At 41.1% G+C, this 21,381-nt stretch overlaps 2 protein-coding genes across 2 annotated transcripts in view; one reads left to right on the forward strand and one right to left on the reverse strand.

The window, feature by feature from the left end:
* LOC106655811 overlaps positions 1 to 21,381 on the forward strand; it is a 90,493-nt gene that overhangs the window by 7,436 nt on the left and 61,676 nt on the right. The gene's annotated exons all lie outside the window — the stretch shown is intronic.
* Positions 6,586 to 9,636, reverse strand: LOC106655816 (mucin-12-like). The gene is made up of 4 exons (XM_014376378.2): positions 8,581 to 9,636; positions 8,384 to 8,494; positions 8,175 to 8,300; positions 6,586 to 8,096 (listed from the first exon to the last, which is right to left on the reverse strand). Exons 1-4 carry the CDS (start codon positions 9,479 to 9,481, stop codon positions 7,369 to 7,371), a joined length of 1,866 nt encoding a protein of 621 aa, XP_014231864.1. The 5' UTR covers positions 9,482 to 9,636; the 3' UTR covers positions 6,586 to 7,368.

Here is a 21,381-nt window from a genome sequence, read left to right on the forward strand (position 1 = left end):
GAGTTTCCATGTATAATAAGAGAGGCCTAATCAACGATCGTATACGTGACCGAATAGAAGCGAGGAAAATTTAATTTTGTACGTATACGTGTGTGTCTGGGTATACCAACAATGCGCGAAATAATTCAAATTATTCCAAATTATAATTTGTTTCATTCAATCAGGCGTTATATTACTAATTTTATTTAGCCGCTTGCAGATTTATTGGTGATGGTAATCGCCATCTAGTGGTGATCACTCAAAGTCAGAGAGAATAATCCTAAATGTGAAATAAAACCGACTCGATTTGGCCCGGTACCGGACCTTCTGTACCGGACGTAGTAAGTAATATGGAACTTGAATTTATACTAAAAAACGTACTTTGAGATGAAACCGATTCGATTTTTTCAATTATTTTTACTTTGCCACTTGCAAATGTACGGGTAAAGGGGTACTCGCCATCTAGTGATGAAGACATATAGTGGTATTACTGTATTTCAACAGCTTGAAAACTGGTCAAAATTTTTTGAAAGTTGAATTCTTATTTTCATACCGTTTAATATTCGCTCATAATATTCATAACATAAAATCGCCAAAAACAAGCCAAGTAGATTTTATAGAATGTTAAAATATTTTAAATTGTCATTTTTTATTTATCAGGCCTGTTTTTAGTATTGAAAATGTATAACGAGAGTTGGGAAATAAAATTTTCCATCGAAACTAATCAATTTATCAGAGGCAAGAAATAAAATTATAAATACGTAAGCCGATGAAGTTTTCGCGTGCACGAAATACTTTGGCCCTCCCTCGATTGCGGCGAACGTAGCGACGAGCGCTGTGCGCAAGTACGATATAATATATTATATATATCGCGTTTGTATTATAAAAGCTGCAATAATGCGAGCGATCGTGACGAGAAGGTTCAGCCTTTCTCGGCTGTAATCCTACCGTGAATCCTATTAACCCGTGACCTCACCTTCTGTTCCATGGCTGCGCAGATTTATACAGTGTCTGTGTACGCGGTATATGATGAGGTCATCTTATGCAACTTACTCGCGCAGGGCATTGTCTGCACACGTGCCTTGGGCTTTTGTCTCGCGATCCTCTCGAGTTGAAAGGCCACGATCGTTTTGCATTGTCTCTGACTATTCGAGCTTTAGAAGAAATTTCCTTCTTTTGCAAATAAAACGAAAACTTGACTGAAAGAACTTGCGATCGACAGAGTTTATTCCTTTTATTGACACTTCATTACGAATAACAATGTATTTGAAATTTATTACATTCATCAACGTTTGATCGGCGTCGTATGGAACTTTTCAGAACAAAAATTAATTAAATAAAAGGCTTTTATTTGAACAACTATTGTCAATTAATAAAATAAAACGTTTTATTTGATTAATTTGAATCTTCGAAATGTCAATAGGATACCGATAACAATAAATTTTAAATATATTTTTGTAGGATTGTCTTCGACGATCGTGAGATATTTCAACTAAGTTCTAATTTTATTCTACTTAACATGAAAGGTACATCGACTTACAATGCAACCTTATTTTTTGTAATATCGATTGCTCGGAAATGGCGTAAAAAAAACAATTTCTAAATTTACCCGGTATCGGCGAAAACTTCTCCATAGACACTTTCTCCGCGCTGGTTCTAGCAATTATCCAACACAAAGTATAGATAGACCACATACACACTCACGTATACAACCATACCATGAGTGCAATTAAAATTCGGACAATAAAATTTAATTACAAGGCTCATGCACACGCGAGTGTATAATAACACAACGCATGCAGAGGAGAGTAAGAAAGAGAGAGGAGACGGAAAAAGAGTATTATATTAATGCACAAATCATCGGTTCTACTTTTAGGCTCTCATTAAAATCGGCCCGAGCACATTACCCACATAATAAACAGTTTTTTTTTATTATTTCACCTAACACTCGTACGATATACCACGAGAGTATAATGTATGTATGTATTACTAGCAACGTTGAGAGATCCGAGCGTAATTTATCGCCGTAGAATCGTAAATCTGTCGCGAGCATTCGTATATTTTTCACTCTGCACTTTGTTCCTCTACCTATATACCGCCGCGCGAGGCAAACTCTTTTCTCTGGTCTTATCGTGCATATTTATTATGGGAGGCCATAACTCAAGAATCAAGAAAACGTTGAATGATTTTTAATCACCGAAATCATAATGGTCCTCTCGTGATCGAGGATTTTAGCACTTGTGTAGCTATAGCTTTGCCGAGGAATCGCGCCGAGTGCGCCGAGTTCGCGTTTCCGCAACGTAATTCGTGGGCAATAAAAAGCCTCTGCTCGGCTTATATACAGCGCAATGTTTTATATTTATGAGTCGGCTATGTGCACTCGTCCCCCCTCTCCCTCTTTTTTTATACGGTCTGCCTCGGGTAATTGAACGAAGGAATCTATGCGATTTATGGAGTTCCGCATTCGCCTCGTTTGCCATGGACAATTGTCGATCGAAAAATCTTATCAAGCTGTAGGAGAGGGTTAAAAAAGTATGCACCGACAGTCCATCGACTCAGCGTGAAAAATCATAGAATGAATTGATTGATTTTTTTTCATTTCGTAGGAGCTATACACGCACTTTACGACAGTCTCGAGGTATACAAACGCGGATCGTAAAGTCTAACATGTTTCGCGGCCCAGTTTTATTTCTTTATTGCTAATGTGACTGGGACTAATATAATAAATATTCTTGGAACGAGTTTTTCACCATTGACTAAAAATGTCGCGTACATTCGAATAATATAAACTTGCGAGACTCTCCGCGGGTGGCAAATATGAAAACCCGATCAAATTTTCATTTCATTTCGGGTTAATAAATAATGTTCAGTCGTAATTTGACGTCAATGAGATTGTAGACAAGAAAATGATAGGGAAAAATAATTTTTCATTTGGAGACAGTATTTGTAGTTCAACCTGGTTTTTAAGACATTTTTATTGTCTAAATAAGTTCGCAAAAGAACGATTATGCTAAGATTTGTCAATTGAATCAAACTTTTACAAAATACGGTTATAAGCGTAACTAAAATAAACTTAATTAATAACGTAATTACAATGATATTGTACATTTGTTGTTAAAATAAGACATAGCCTGTAACATATGATTCCGCTCAGTTACTTAAAATCTCGTGAAATTTGATACAAAGCCATTAAATAAGATACCACGTGTCTTAAAATCTGTAAAACAATAAAATCTTTAGTTTTAAACATTTAAAACATGATTAACTTGCTTACATGCGTAGAAGTTTCATAACTCATTGGTATCGTTGGACCAGCAGTTAATACATAAGGTTTTGAAGATCTGATCATCATTAGAAGAATCAATTTTCTTTCTTTTGCACGAAACATGTGCCACTTACAGCTGCAGCTAAATATTTTTTTAATTTTCCTTAGACATTCATCAATAATTTAAGTACATACAAATTTAAAACGTTACCAGGCTTCCCTTAGTTTATTATTCGCGTTCATTAATTGTTGACCCGGATAAATGATGTAAAATAAATTCAAAACTGAAACTACGAACCATACAATTGTTTCCAGAGCGTAAATTTTATCAAATGAGATAAAATACAAAAACTAGACCAAAATTATGCGATGTACATAAAATATGTACTGTAATAATAAGAAATAAAATATTCAACGTATATCTTAAAACTTCATCTCACCACAAATCCTGTCAAGCTTAGATCTATTATAATTATAATTATGATAATTAAGTATTTTTGATGAGTATAAAGTTGAAGTATAGTCAGCAACCTAAAATAAAAGAATTTCATTTCTGTTAACACTAATTGAAATTGTTATTTTTTTATTACTCATAACTCGATAGCTTTTTGATGTTTGTAAATGTTTGAACGAATTTTTTCATTTATAATAGCGACTTTTTCCTTATCTGTTAAATGTATGCAGCTGAATTCAATATCATTCTGAATTTGTATCAAATCTCGACTAAAATAAAAATTAATAAAAAGTGTTAAATGAAAAAGTTACTATACATTGAGGCAATGGCTTCTAATATGGAAATTTGAATGAAAAAATTACCTAATGATTATAAATAAGGCTATAATAAACTTGGTAAGAGTATATTGCAGATAATTTAGTGTGCCTAGTATTGCACCCAAGAATACAGAGCCCATGACAGTTGCAAATAACACAAAATAATAATTCTCTTGCACATATTTGGTAAAATACACGGGGAAAAACGTCTCCCTTTCTATAGTTTTGTTTACAAAGATCAAATTCATTACTTTATATTTTACTGCTGGGTGACATGAACATCCGACAAAAATAGCATATACGATTCCTTGAAAAAAAAATTGATTTTCTTTTGGATTCAAAGTCATGGAAAAAAAGCAAAACTATGCTAAATTAATTTAGTACGTACCTATATACAACACAGATATAGTAAAACCTTGTTTCAATTTTTCCATCACAATATTTCTCTCGTAATCTGTTTCCAATTCTTCCCATATCTCTAGCATTATGCTGGTAGCCAAATGGAGCTACTATGAAACGTATTAATTAAAGAAATTTTTTTACAATTGTTGAATAGATTATATGATTTACCAAATTCCCATCACGAAAACTCAAAACATAAATAAGCATAACACATACCAAGAATAAACCATAAATAATAGTCTCAAATAATTTTTTACTGGGCACATTTTTGTATATCATGCTAGATAATGCGATGAGAGCCTGAAAAGTTGATTGAAATTAAAATGTTTGTCTATGAAAGATATATTATACTTATTAAATGAAATTACCATATTCACTACGTAAAAACCTGAACAACTTAAAAACATACATCTTCCAAAGAACTTGAGTATTGTATTCATACGAGGCTCGATAAAAATCAAACGAAGTGATAAAAGTATATAATACGGAGAAGATGTAGGTTTGTAATATTTTTCGGAAAACCAAATTCTTTCGCGTACTCGTTTCGTCATTTTTCGCGCACTTAAGTAAAGTAATAAAATAATCGATGAATGATTGAAAATTGAATATTAATTTTACTGCTCAAAGTTTGATGCAAAACTAAACTTTAAAAGCTACGCAGTAGGTTGAATAACAACATATCATTAGCATTTAATATTTATCGATAGTTTTATATAAAAATTCGCATTGTTCATTTTCCATTTATTATGCGACTTGGAGGTTCTGGCATATTAAAAATTAATCGCGCCTATAGTAATACTACTTTATTTCTGCATATTATTGTTCGGCTGGGTTATAAAACGATCGAAATTTTCCTTCAATAAAATTCTACAAAATAATGCACAAAGTCAGGGCATAAATTCTGTTTTGACCACCACCGCCAGGTCGAAAGCTTCATAATTATGTATAAGTATTGCATTTCCGTCTCGATAACCCGCACTCGTCGAAATACTCTGCATACTATTTTTTTCGGACTCGACGTCGAGACGCCGATATATCATAATTTTGTCGTTTTAAATATTCATCAAGTGCATAAATTACATAAATATAGAACAAATCTGCGGGTACACTTATATTTCCATGGCATATTTTATAATACTCGTTATTATTTCGCTTATTACAAGTAACTTGCCAATTCGATATGTATATAAGTATTTTCCTAATTACATAATAATAAGCTACACACACAAATGTGTGCAGCTATTACTTAAGAAAACTCATTATTCCCCCAAAGGCAATGCATAAAATATTTTTATTTTCCTCGACTTTTTAAGGCATATTATATACGTCTATGTAAGGGAAGCTCAAAAAATCCATACACATACCTGCGTATCAACAATCATCGATTGAATTCCCCTCCGTTATACATATCCTTCTAACATGAATACGTGTGTGTAATATAACGCAATACTCGATTGTTCGCGCACATGCTCTGCTCACACAATTTGTCGAAAATTGCACTCGCTCGGCGGTGTATGTATACGTGGCACACATATTATGCATCTCGCGAAATAATCACGTGTTAGCGTCGATCTCCGCGGCGCAGCGTTTAGCATATTATACACACAAAAGGCGGTTATACAGATCGGTTGGCCCAGAGTCAGAAACAAGTGCGTCGATCGCTCGGCTCTATGTTTATGTATCCATATACATACTTACGGTTTATATAGGCGAGCTCTTTGCGCGCGCAGATAAATATCTCGACAAGTTCGAATTTCTTTCTTTATCTATGCGCCTGTGTACGCGGCTCGCGGATCTGTTTTATGGGTTGTACATGTGTGTGTGTGTCTGTGCGCGGTGTGCATATATAGGGGAGTGGTATGTGGATTTTGCAGCACGTGACCGATATTATTATACCTTTACTGCTACTACTGTTGCTGCTGTTGCTGCTGCCACAAGAGAGTACCTGTGCATTGAGGATCTATTTCACAAACGTTTAGCGCATTATTATAAAGCCATGGGAGCTGCTGGCGCGCATTGAGGAACGCGTGTCGCGCTCCACCTGGCAACTTACAACTTTTTCTCTTCTTTCACGGGCGTACATAGCACTACGTTATAGGATCTTAATTGGATGGGAGAGAGAGAGGAGGATATCGAAATGAAAAGATTTAAAAAAAGAAGGCAAGCGGTTTACGTTTATCTAGACTGAATTTATTCTCCTCATCTTTTTTTTCTTTCTTATTTCATTTTGGACCGAATTCCTGTTTCAATAATTACAATTAGTCGAATTACACGATTTTTTGTCGTATAAGTACGCGTACAAACTAAAAATACAAAAAAAAATGAGTCAATTTTTCGTTCGAACTCAACGTACATACATACACGCCGTACGTACAGGAGTACGCGCGTACTTCAATTAAAACATAAAAATGTAAAAACAATTTTTGTTCATTGCTCACAGAGGAATAGCTCGAGAGCTCGCGTATCGATAAAAATGATAAACCAACGGCCGAATCAAAATAAAATAATAAACAAGTATCTAGTAGATCTACGTTTTTTCACGTATACAATAATCGATCATCGTTCGTTTACCAATCTAACATTAAATAAGAAAATGAACAACTTAGGAACTACAATAATTAGCGTTTTGCGTTAAGTGTAATAAATCCGTGAATCAATTACTCTATTTATGAGGTGTGAAAACAAAAGTACATGATACTATCAGATGTTTTTGTGTGTCGGTGTACATACACGCAAAGACGTACGATATATATTATATATTTTGTTTTCCAGCCTCGTCGCTTAATCGGTCAAGTTGTGATCAATTTATAGGTCCTAACCTAGCCTTTATACATACATACATATTTACAAATATCAACATACGTAGTAGCTACGTAAATCTATACGTATCATACGACTCGGTCGAACCGTTATACGTATAGGCTTAAAATTGTTCCTTGTATACATGCTGTTCATTCCGTGTCAGAAGTCGATTGTTGCTCAATGGATGTCAGCGGTAGCTCGTCCTCCTCCTCCTGCTCCCCCTGCTCCCGATACGTCCATCTACTCGCTGCCGGCGACGTCCGCCTGTCGAAGTGAATGATGCTTCTGGGGCGTCCGATGGTTCTGCGGATTCCCGGCGTCGCGGGTCGTGGTCGCGACTCCGCAGATTGCGGCTGTGCGTCGCCGCTGGGAGAACAACGGGCTGCCGCCCTGGTGAGCGATCTCGTCCCCGAGGAGGGAGGGCACTGAACCAGCGAGATGTCTATGGTGTCGAGCTTCACGATCGACTTCTTCGGCGTCCCCTCGCTCGTCGACGGATTAGCAGCAGCAGCTGCAGCGTTCGACGGGGTCGACGGGCTTGGGTCCGCCGATGGGTCCGCGCCGATGTTCGATTGGCTCGCGGGAGAACCCACGGTCGCGGCGACGAACGGACATGAAGAATGATCCGTGCTCGTGCCAGGTTGAGGTGCGGATGGATCATCAGCGAGCGGCGACGGGTTGATGGTATTTTTCACCTGCTTGGATTGGGGGTTCGTGGTGTGCGATGACATGAGAGAGGGTAGGATGACACCTTTTGGGTAAAAATACGCGTTCGGAGAATCTAACATCATCTCAAGTGCCTTGGTCAACGACGATTGACTGATCTGATTTTTTTTGCTTGGGGTGCGTTCAAGAGAGGATAGGTCATCTTTTCTTTCTTTTGGGTAAAAATACGCTTTGTTAAATGTGTTCGAAAAATAAACTCAAAGTAAAGAGAAAAGGAAGAGTAGAAAACCTTTCGACCGTTTCGGCGAGTCCTGAACTTTCGGCGTTTTCGGAGACGAAACCGCAAGCGTCTCGGCCAACGGCGACGAGTTCTTCTTTTTTTTGCCTGGCGTTCGTTCGTGAGAGGATTGGTCACCTTTTAGGTGGAAATACGCGTTCGAAAATTAGTTCAAACAATAAATCGTAAAAATTCTCAAAGTGAAAAGAAAAGTACGCAACCTATTGGCATAGTCCGCTTCGGCGAAGACGTCACATTCGCATTCGTCGCAGTCGACGGCTCCGATTTCAGAACTGTTTGGCCAGGCGATGGTCCGAGAGAGGATGGCACACCTTTTGGTTAAAAATACGCGTTGAAAAATTAGTTTAATTGAAAAAAAACCGTAAAAATGTTCAAAGTAAAAAGAAAAATACGAAACCTCTTGGCTGGATCGGTACCGACGCAGACGCCACACTCGCATCCGCCGCGGCCGTCGATGTATACGATGGTGGTCCTTCATCACTCGGTATGTGGTTGGCGCTGCTGCCGCTGCTGATGCTGCTTCTGCGGTCGGTCGTCGATCCAGCGTAGGCGCCGATGCACCGTTGGTCCATGGCGCAGTACCTGGCCAGGTGTCCGACGTGCTGGCAGCTCGTGCAGCGCTGCTCCTCCGATCCCAGGTAAATCAGATACGGCCAGTCGACCTGTCGGCCCGTGATCCTGGCCGGGATCATCGGCAGTTGCTCGGGCGGCACGTAGAGGTGGCGCGCGAAGCCCAGCACGTGGCCGTACTCGGGCAGTTGGCTGTCCGCGCCCACGTGGACGACGTCCCTCACCTGGACTCCGTGGTGAACGGACAGGTGGTCGCGTATCGTTTGGTCCTCGATGAAGGGATAGACGTTGGTGGCCAGAACTCGGGCCAGCGGCTGGATCAGCGGCTGGACTAGCAGAGTGTGACCCTCGACGACGACGGTCCGGCCGTGCAGCGTCTGGGCCATCTGGGCGTCGCTGACGAACAGACAGACGCGATTCGGCTGAACGAGCGAGGCGTAACGGACGTGGGCCGGCCGGACGATGTTTCCCACGGTGGCGATGTACGAGTCGAGCTGGATGTCCGGGACCCAATCCAGGACGACGGCCTGGTTCGTCGTGGGGACGGGCGTGTGGCTGCCTCGCGCGAACTGGTGGATCCTCTGGCCCGCCTGCCTGGGCCGCCTCGTTACCCGATCGTTCGTTCGGGGCACGACGTCCGGCTCCGAAAACGCGTGTCTAACGCTGCTGCTGCTGCTGCTGCCGCAGGTGCCACTGGTCGACGATTGAGTTTGCTTGCTTGGATCCATGACTCGGTCGTTGAAGTACGGCGCGCGTTGAGAATAAAAAGTCCAGTCTAGATACGCGTGTGCGTTGGGCAGCTGTCGAGTCGATACTGTGCAGGGGACAGCGGAGAAGATTTGATTTTCCTTCCGGCGCGCTGACTATTATTTGGTAAATATGTACAGCGAACTAACGCGCCAGAACGCTACGTGTTTACTTCTCGCAGCTTTCCGGCGCGGGGGGACCTCGATGATTATGTCGCGTTATTATTACCGAACGATTTTCACGCAATTTTCAATTTCATTCATATTTCAAGGTGGGAATCATTGTTGTTGTGGTTTTTATTTTCGTTTTAATCCAAATCGTTGGGCTCCGAAAATTTACATTTTCATCGAAAAAATCGACATCAAATATGCCGAGCTAAATATCTCAAAAACTCAGTACGAAAAAGTGAACTTGGAAGTTTATTTCAAATCGATCATTTCCCTTCTCTCTCTCTCTCAAAATGTATAAAGTATCGTAGCGTCTCCGCACGTGAACGTGTTTAACTGTAATATGTAATCAAGGCAGGTAGTATATCATGTACTGCTGCTTACACGCGTCGATGTACACTCTCTATACACCATAGATTGATGCAGCGTAAAAAATCTTACTTCAGCCTTAAAACGTTGTTTCAATAGAAACACGCGCATTAAACGTATACTTAACATCCCGAATAAACTAACGCTGGAAATATTTTTTTATCCCCTATTAAGCGAATGAAATTATAAGCTAAGCTACGCACTTTAGCCGCTTACAAATTTTTCGCAGGCCATAACATAAAAGCCTTGTATCGTTTCTTTCTTTTTTTTTGTTATCAATCCTGGCAGTCATGTGTATATGTGCACGAAGCGATTTTCATGTACCTAAACTTGTTCTAATTTAGTAATGTTCTTGTTTCTTAACTCGAAGAGTATATATAAGTGTGCGTATGTGTGTGTGAGTGTATCGAAGCGCGCGTATACATACACGTCGTGTGCAAGTTTATTGAATAGCTTAACCGAAAGTAAACGTTCGCTCTGTCTCTATCTTTCTCTTTCTCTCTCTGCGCGACTGGTCTTTTACACTCAATTTACCACGGCACCGCAGCTAGCTGCTGCTGCTGCTGCTGTTCAGTTTTATCAAATTTTTTTCAAAGCGCCTGGGTCCAAATCGAATTTTCGAAACCCCCCATTGATAAATACGTATACATTATGCGTGTGTGTCCGTGTCGAATTGGTCCGCGCATTTTCGCACACAAGGTATAACGCATAAACACGTGCGAAATTAAAAGGATCGCGTAATCTATATATATACACATAATACGGGTGTTGCTGCGGGTATATATGTACGCGCGGCAATATTTCGCGCGCAAAACGAGTTCGAAGGCTAAGCCACCGCGTTTGTGTATGTATATAATGCGATTTGGGTCCATATAGCTGCCGCTGCCGGTTTGGCCTTATCGCGCGAAAGTTTATGGCTTACTTCGATTCTGCACTTGCTCTCTCTCTCTCTCTCTCTCTCTCTTTCTCTTATGAGAAAAGTCACACGGGCCTACTAACGTTAAAAAAAATAGAACACGCCGGAGAAAATCGAGGCCACGGTTTGCGTACGTTTGTGTGCATGGGCGCACGAGTGGAGCTGCAATTGTGTACTCCGAGAAAAGCTCTCGATTCGAAAGCTAGCCCGAAATTTTTTTCTCTCTCTCTCTCTCTCTCTCTCTGAATCGACGTGGGCCGCGAGACGACGAGATATATTGTTTCTATTAATATGCGTGCGCCTCGAAGAAGTTTCGACATGTATGTACATTGTCAATCGCACGCGCGCGCGTGTGTGTGTGGATATACGTGTATATAATGTACGCCGACACCCTTTCACCCACATATAATTATCCATCAGTTGTCAAATGTCAATGTTCCACGTGTGCAGCACATACACATATATATTCGTTGATATTTTTTTTTGACTTGTCTTTTTTTCATATACGCGAGTGTAAATATACCGAGTATAGGTGAACGACAGCGTCAAAAGCAACACACCCCGTCAACGCAGAGAACTATGAGGTATAGATCGCATGTGCACGTGTGCAGTGTATCTATTCCAACACTTTGAGTATTTCATCATCGCTCTCTCGTACTCTCGCGCTCTGCGTCGAAGCGTATTATATATAGGTGCATACGCGCTACCGCAGCCGCCGCGCTTTACAAGGCCGATAAATAATACTTTCGACACGGGACTTTGAAAAGGAGAGGAAGAAAAAAATTGTACTTTTAACCCGTTGCTTCTCTCGCTCGCTCGACGCACTCGCACGATTAGCGTATTTCGAGCTCGTACGAGCGTGATGTAGGCGAACAATATATGCCGTCGTGTTTGTGTGTGCATCAAGAGCAGCAGGAGAAAATTTTGTCTGTTGTGTGAATTCTAGATTCGATCGTAGAGGCTGCCTCGCCTTGGTTTGGCAAAAGTACTAGCTACGTACTTTTGATCATGATACTTTTGATACGGTCAAAAATTGTTATTATATATTTATTATTACATCAATATTATTACATAACGTATTTTATTATAAAAAAGATATTGAAACATTCATTGGCTTAAAACTACATGTAAAGAGATATTATCGCACTTTAAGCCTCCACCGCTAGATGGCGAGTACCTTGATCAGCAAATCTGCAAGTGGCAAAGTCGAAATAAATGTATAAGTTGTTCAAGCATGGTTTATTACGATAGATTCGATGTGAATTACAGTACCAGATTCGATCTCAGTCACTATCGCGTTGCCTGCATCTACGGCTGCGTGAACGTCGTCGAAAAATTCCTCGAGCTCGATCAGAAGCCGAATTACCAAACGTTATTGATCAGTCCCCTGCTGCACTTGGTTCTGGCTCACGACACGTGGGACGAGGCTGAACTGCTGCTGAGGAGAGGATGACCTCGAGGAGAAACGGACTATTCTGCACGTGATCAGCCAGATAAACAAGACTCGCTGCTACAAATTTACGAAGACGTTGTTCGAGATCTGCGATGAGAAAGGTCAGACGGTGCGGGTCGATGCTTAGAACAGGTCGGGCATGACAGCGTTGCACTTGGCTCTGATCGAGAGACACTGGAAATTGGCCGAATTGCTGCTGAGGAGAGGCGGGATCCGAACTTGGCCGACGCCAGAGGATCGACGCCTCTGCGCACGATAATTCATAAGAGGCAACGGAACGATTGCTTGATAAAGTTTTTCTTTCACGTCTGTGAGCAAGTAAAGCGACCAATGCAGGTCGACACCGTGGACGAGTCGGGTCGAACCCCGCTGCACTTGGCTCTGGAGTACAACGACGTAGAGCTGTTCGCGTTGCTGCTGAGAAAGGGTGCAGATCCGAACGTGGCCAACGCAGAGGGAGTGACACCTCTGCACGTTTGCCTTAAAAGTGCCAAGAACGACGGCTTGGTGAAGATATTGTTCAAGACCTACGAGGAAATGCGGCATCCAGTCACGATCAATGCCCGAGACAGCGCGGGCTGGACACCTCTGCAATGGGCCGTGGCAGGTGTCGTTCCGCAAGCGGTCGAATTACTCCTGGATCGTGGCGCCGATCTGTCGAGCTTCGTTTTCCCAACCGAGAGTCGCACCCTCGAGATTTTCTGCCTCGACGACGTTTGGAGTGACGAAAAGGATTTCAGCCGTAAATTGGCACTAGCGTCCGGTGCTCTGGCTGTAGCTGAAAGTCTCGAGAAAAGGGGCTAAGAATTGGAGCGAAGTGACGCCCTGGCCGAGAAACTGTCGAGAAGATTTTTCCGACGCTGGGCACTGGATCCTTTGATGGAGCTGACGCACTACCGACTTCCGAGTCTTTGTTGCGAGGCTATCATAGAGAAACTGATGAATCGAGATTTGTTTAATATTTGCTTGGCGTATGAAGGCCAAAACTCGTGATGGTCATTAGCATATTTACTTTTTTATTATGATTTTTGTTGTAATTTAAATAAAATGCTAATTAATTAGTAGCTGTAAATTTTTTTTGTATTTTAATTTCTTTTCAATTTCATGTTAACAAAAAATCATAAAGAACGTATTTTCCATTTATTCACTGATCGAGATGGAAGTGTGGCAAATGGACGCGATCGATCAAAGCTCGGTATACTCGAGATTAAACCATACTATAATGCAATTCGAGAAGATAAACAGACGCGGTTAATGGTCATTAGACGTTAATACGCGCTACTATGCATTAATGCTCGAGTCGAGTAATTGCGAAAAATTCACGTGATTTACGGATACAGTTTACGAATAGCTTTAATCAATATATATCCTTACTAAAGTGTAACGGAAAATTAAACTCGATACTTAGTTTTGGCTCTCTCTATCTCATCTCCGAAATTCGCGCAACTTCATTATAAAATTACGCGGTCGAATTGAAAAATATTGCAGTGCATAAACGAGATATAGAGTTGCCTACGCACGAGACGTGGTAGCACGTGAAAAAGAAAGGGTATGTATAATAGCGAGCTCGCGCGTGCGGCTAAAGGATAAATTCCAATGTTTTGCACGTGACAAGCCTCACGTGTTTATAAATATATTATATCGGGGTGTGTAAGAGTGTGCAAGTGTGTGTGTGGTGAACGGCGCTTTAAGCCTATGGTATCACGTGTGGCTCTGACTCGTTCGCGAGCACGGCCGACTCGCGAGAGAGAGAGAGAGAGACAATTTTCCTTTTCAAGTGCGTAGGATCAGATATGTGTATATAGTATTATTATACGGGCGGACACTTTATATTACTTTTTGTTGTTGTCGTTGTTGTCGTGGCTGCTGCTGCATGGCATATACGCGTTATCATTTCATTTTTCAATAGATATAATTTCGAGATCTGTGTACGATAGAAAATTGAGTCAAAGGGGATCGATATGGTTGTATTCATAAACGTCAATGCTACCTATGTTACGTTTCGCGATGACGATAATGCACATACACATACGAGATCAAGTATGCGGGATTGTTGTCGAGTTCGGTACCGAACGATTAATCTCGACTCGCGCTCAGAGCTTTATAGTGTTCCAACTTGATTTAAATCGCGCGCGGTGCACTTCGCATATATAGGATGCAAATGTATACATTTTTTTTTGCTGCTTTCGGGCTCCTAAGAAACCGAACAAGTACATTATACGAGTGGAATATATTTTTTTTAGAATACGATATATTTTCGTTGTTGAAAGGCAAATTTCGATTGATCGATCGATAAAGGCCCGAGAGATTTGTAAATTGATATACCCAGCAAATAGCGAACGAGGTCGTCGAGCTACATATAATGCAAAAACGAGTATGTAGCTGCATTCGCAAAAAGTAAAAATGGACGAAAAAAAAAATTTCGACTGAAATTTCGATTGGTTAAGCTTTATCAAATCAGCGCTACACAGATACCGATCAATCTTATCAGTCAGTGCGCTGCGCCAGGCTGCATTTGCATGTTTTTCGCCCGACTCGTTCGCGAGTCGATCGCGCCGCCGACATTCGAGGTCTCCCCTCCCTTTACTTCTTTCCCCACTCGAGATACGCGAGGGCAAGTGCAATATAATTACGACGATTATCGGAAACCAGATTTTCCAATATATATATGATCAATCACGCGGAGTGCTGCGCGCTAGGCTCTCGTTCGGGAGTTATTTACGAAAGCATTTGTCTTAACTTTTTTTTGTTGTTATTGTTGTTGCGACGCTATTTGACGAACGTATCGCGGTTTGTGTGGGTACTCGCTCGACCCTCGCATACCGCTGCGTATTCATGATAATTTTCAGTCAGTTTTTTGGACACATGGCACTGCTGGCTGCAGCGTGTTCGACAATTACGGGTCTCATTATACTTTTGCGAAATAGCTCGCGCGTCGATGTATGTATGAACTTTTTAACAACGAAAATTCAAGCGCTGAGTGCGGGTGCACAACACTTCGGTTCGTGTGGCACACATTAGACTTTCAAAATATATTTAAAATCGTTCCGAACTCTCGTAAAAATAGTTTTGCCTTGCGCCGAAATTTTTCGTGCCTCCATGCACGGGTGAATAATTTTTTTTTTCTGACAAAATGTAAACGAAAGAACGAAATACTTGCGAGCTCTATACAGAAGTATCATTATGTGCCTCACCTACAATATACACCCATGCACGTAATAAACTGCTGACAAAATAACAGCGCATACGAATTATCCGCTCGCGCGGGTCTTTTTCTCGAAATAAAAGAGACAGAAAGAGAGAGAGAGAAAAATCACCACCATGAGTGTATGTATATGGCTCGTTAAATTATAATAATTCCTCCGTTTACAATTTAGATTTCAAACCCTGCGAGTGCTAGGAGGGGGAGAGAAAGTTTCCAAAATGTCGAAAACTCCGCGTTATATACACGCGCACTTGACAACTCGATACACGTACAAAACAATTTCTTCATATTTAACCGCGAAAGAACGAGAAAAAAAAGAGTCTTGCGATACCATACGCTTCTCGCTCTTGACAGATCTACTCCTTTTCGCGCGTTGACAAGTGCGAGCGACGAGCGCCGGAGTTGAATACACAATTTTTGCCGCGGCTATATAGGCTTTTGCCGAACTGATTTATGTGCCTCACGCACCACAGTATTCCTTCGAAGTGTTGTAATGTGTATAAGTGCACGTCAGTTTCTCACAACGCGTTTATCTATTTGAGCATATAATTCGCACAACAATATGTACAAAGTGTCACCCGGCGACGTTACCAAGATTCGCAGTCGCGATTTTCATTCGAGCGGTGTATTCGAGATCTTTTTGAAACCTTTCAGTACTACTTTTTTCTTTGATATTTTAATTGGTTCGTTGCCATCGTTTATTTCTGTATACTCATCGAGCGTCTCAGGGCTCGCCGTATAATATACATTATACTACCATCGAAAACACTTTCGATTTTCCTCGCTCCTATAAATCGAACTTAACGATCCTCTCGAGCTATGCCGTGATTCGTGCTCGTGTGGCGCGTTACGCTCGCGCATTGCATAATTCACGAATAATATCTAGATGACTCGGAGGAGCGCGCAGAAGCTCCTATGGCAAATATTCATATACAGCAACGGAGGAGTTGCGCGGCGCAGGTACACCGAGCGAGCACGACGCGCGAAATAATCGCACAGAGCTACTCGAACAAATCATCCTTTGAAAATTCCCTGTAATAGTCATTTTGCAATTGCGCCGAGTGACTGTTGTTCGGTAATGTATAATAAAAGTCGAAGCCACCGTGCTGTTTAAAGAGTAAAATAAGACAATAGGCGAAGGAGCGGTATTATACATTGGATAGCCAGGTGTACGTGTTCACGCCTTAAAAATCGTCTTCTTGGATGCACTTTTTTTCTCTCTTTGAGATCGCGACTGATGATTATAAATTAAATGGTTATTTTATAAATATATATTGTGCTGTCGAGAAAGGTGAAGAATGAAAATTGACGAAATAGCATACTCTGCAGTGGATTAATTCAGAAATGCGAAAGTGCTACAACAATTTAGAATCGTTGGAAAATACTCCGAACGAGCTTGAGCGTGCGCGCGAGATTAACGTCGCTTTGAAATCTCGTTTGAAAGTCGAGTGGCGACGGTAATGACCGTAAATTCATAAATTACGAGCGGATCAAAATATCGATGCACATAATGTACCCTCGTCGCGTACTCGTAAGAAACGAATCATGGAATTTTCGGCCATTTAGGGGAGCGAGAGAGAGAGAAAGAGAGAAAAATATTTTCACGTTCGTTTTCGCAAACCGACAAGTCGATAAAAAAAAGAGAGAGATAGAGAGAAGGAGAGAGAAAAAGTTATACCCACGACGTATACGTATATTTACTCGGAATTTAATTTCAAACGCGACATCAGCGTCAGCGGCAGCGAGACAGGAATTACGGTCGGGGCAATTTTCATAATACATAATTGACGAATTTTCTTTATTCGTTTCGTGCTGCTGCTGCTGTCGAACGTCGTACGATACGTATACGCGGGCACAAAATTCATCTCGACGTGTATTATCCACGGGCACCGCAGGAGAGCAGCTCGCACACACAAGAGAAGGTTAATGAGAAAATAATACGCGAGCTTTATGGTAATTATTTCAGCGGTTATTATCGCTGCCTCAGCGCTAGACATCGGCTTTGATAATAATTTCGCTGTTTGATGCATGACTTACTTATAAATTTATTACCAGTTTCGAGACCACGAAGTCAACTTACGAAATTTTATCGGCACGCGCGAATTATAATTTTAAAATGTATGTACATGTGCATTATATGAGGCCCCCAATATTGCCATAAATATTACCCCCTGTTTTTAGCCAAATATAATTCATCTGAATATCGGACCTGATATTTGCAATACTCACTGGAAATGTTGTTTTTTTTTGTGTTACAGGTTAGTGTTCGCTCTCAAATGACCGAATTGAACGTAGAGGCCGTATCTAAGTATTGAAACAATTTCTGCGAGTACAATGCCGTATCGAACTTGCGTCGCTATCGAAATATTTCGAAACGCCTAATGTAAATTCGTCGGAAGAAACCGGTGCATGCCTAGGTGAAATTTTTACAGATTGTCTTCAAATTTAATTTCAAGTATCGCTGCGTAAGTCGATAGATAAGGGCGGACTCGACATTCCTAAATAATCCGTTTTTCTTGTCTCGAAAGTTGCTGAAAAGGTAAAATTATCAATCGCCGACTGCCGCTAACTGCACCATTAATAATATCAACAAGGCCATGATCCAACCCTGTAAGATCGTCGAATGAAGAAATCTTCGCGAGCGTTAATGTACGAGCATCGCATCTTCTTGCCAAGACGATGCGTTTATCTGCACAGGCGTATACATTATCGCCACGCGGCACTGCATCACACAGGGCCCAACACCTGTCCACCGAGTTGTTTTTCATTCGCCGCTCGTTTGTAATTGCATTGCTTAATGAAATAAATGAGGCAACGCGATGTAAAAATACGCACGCGGCGCATCCGACCACTGCACACAGTCGTGAGAACGAAATAATGATCGCGCGCCTGCGCGACGAGATAAGATCGACGGATGCAAAACGCGTGTCCTTGTCGCAAGTCTCGTACGAACCCTATCCCCCCACCTCCCTTCTCAAGACATCTTGCGATGATGCACGTGAAACTCCGACGCGTATACGCTACTGCTATGCGTCAGTAGTGGCGCAACGCGATGCATTATCGCGATTTTTTTGCTTTAAAACTTTATACCGTGAATTTTTCATACACGTTGTTACTACTACTACTACTACTAATGCTACTATATAAATGTAATGCGCGTACACGCGTTTTGCAAACGTTTAGCAACACTTTGAGCACATTTTTAGAGATAATTCATCGGAACGAAAACGCTTTAAAAAACGATTTTTCAAGATTGTTAATGCGCAATTTTCATCGTAATAATTATTTGATTATAGATCCAACAAGTAGTAGTCTGTCGCTGACCACCTGCATTATCGATTTTATTTCAAACTGATCGATCCAGTGTATCTGATTACACGACTTTTTCATGCGTATTTTTTCCTAATTTTCTTCTACTTCCATGCAGATATCCACCGAAATCGCGATCTCGCGACCGGTCGTGTTGAAATTCTAGAATATCAGAATAACACGAAAGAAAAGTACAATAATTTGCGTGTAGTTTTCAAATCACCCTCTCGTGTCGTCCAACGCTCATGAGACTCGTTTAATTAAGCACGCGCATAGGCACGCAGAAAATTATATCCACGGGAGTTCGAGCTAAATATTCCCGTCTCCCGTTCCCTTGATCTTGCCGATTATGATCTTTTATGTCAAGCAAAATTGCGAGCTCACTCACCTGTGCACGCGCATAAATAGGTACACGTTGTGTATCCTTTTTTTAATGTAATTTGACGGATATCGAGACCGGCCGTGATTTGTGAAATTTCGTATACACACACGGGCATATTCATGCATGGGCCCAGCTAGCTAGAAATGTTAACACTTGTTTTATTGCCCTCGTGGCATAAGTGCAGCACGCGTTTATCTCGCTGCCGGCGAACCATATGTGTATGTGGGTATGCGTATTATTGTTACGCAACACAATTTGAGGCCGCCGCCACCGCGCCCCGACCGCACAGTGCGTAGTACATACGCTCGATTTTTTTCTGTTGCTGCCTATAACTGGACTAATGGCTTAATTTGAAAATTGCTTCTCTCTTTCGGTTCTGGCACATATATACGAGCACAAAAATAACAGGAAACGCGTACGGCGTATATGTGTATGACTGCAATCGAAATGCCCTGCGTCAAAAACGAGCCGTCGTGATCACATAGCGATTTTTATAATCCCACCGCGATATATAAATACACGATACTTATACGTACTAATTCGTGCGCGGCCGGGGCAAGATCGAGATTCCTGGCAAATAATATCGTGCCTCCGGGCGCTTGAACTAGGTGCGCAGGTTGCGGCGCAGTTTGTAATAATATCCACAAATTCTGGTGCGCACGCAATGTATCGACTCTTAAAATAATGTCAACAGTTGGAGATTATCGGGAGGACGGGGAGGGGGAGGCAAAAAAAAAGTGAACCTGTACACACCGGCGAATTATAAGTTGCTAAATACCCCTAATGGCATAGCTTAAAACACCGCATGCGCACACGCGAGATTTGTCGGGCGGGTAAAAAATTATTACTGCGTGCTAATCCATAAGGAGTCACCATTAAGGAGGATTCGATCGATAAATCATCGAGCATTGATCCGCGACGTTGACAAGCGTCTGCACTTTTTACTAAAAATTAAGCAACGCCAAAAATGCTACACGGTAACCTACTCTCCTCAACAATTTCTTTGATTACAATTTTTCGTTATTTCGTCGAGTCGAGCCTATTTTGCTGCTTACATATAGCGGCTTATCTAATGCTTACGTTTCATATATTGCATTATGATAATGCGCCGATCTATGCCGCGAGTGTCTTAATGTACGCCTTAATATTCGCATATATGCATTATAATGCAAATGTGGCAGATTGGAATTTCCTCGATAGATTATAAAAATAGCGACCTGTCGTTCACCCAAACAATCATTCTTGGCGGTATACAGCTGAAAAAAATTGAGCGTAAATTTCACAGTCAATAAATTAAGACTGCTCCTTTTGAATGAGCGATTAATATGTTAAGTTTCGCGTCGAATGACAGATTTTCTAACGGTTAATAAGTAGTCGCTCTCGCGTATATATGAGCAGTTTTTTCATATATGTACAACTTTTGTGCGGGGGGTTCTCGGATCTGCCCCAAAATTTAGTATGTTATTTGGGTATGTGAAAATAGCCTTCAGGTAAATTTTTAGCCCGCTAGGGGCCTTAGGGCCCAAATTTGGGCCCCTCGAAGGTCCAAAAATAGCCGTTTTTACCTATTTTTGCGTATTATTCAAATATTTGTAACTCGGGCACCGGTGCATATTTTTCAACTCTGAGGGTCGCATTTTTTAGGTCAAGACATGTACTTTTTGTAAAAAAATTATGTAGAGCTCGATAGACCAACCCCCGGTTATGGGGGGGCAATGAAGGGGGATGAAAAATCGCAAAATTGACGTTTTTTAGCTTTTTTTGAATCGATGCAGAAGGCGACTGGATTGACGTATTTACTTTTGCAACGTCTCATTTTAAAGGTATTTTCATTACCTTTAAATTGCCGTGCGCAGAATTAAGATTGGTTCAAAAACGACGGAGATAGAGCTGTTTAAAGGTGTCAACATTATGAAAAAAGGCGTTTTTTCGAGATTTCAATAAGCTGTGACTTTTTTCTAGTAACATGAATCTCTTTGAAATTTTATGTGAAAGTAGTTGATTACATGTAGTTTGAAGCCATGTAGGTAAGGATCTTGGTATTTGCCTCTATAACCGAAAACGAGGCCCCCGAAATCCG

This window comes from Trichogramma pretiosum, unplaced genomic scaffold, assembly GCF_000599845.2.
Source record: "Trichogramma pretiosum strain Unisexual culture from Peru unplaced genomic scaffold, Tpre_2.0 scaffold49, whole genome shotgun sequence".
Lineage (NCBI taxonomy): Eukaryota > Metazoa > Arthropoda > Insecta > Hymenoptera > Trichogrammatidae > Trichogramma > Trichogramma pretiosum.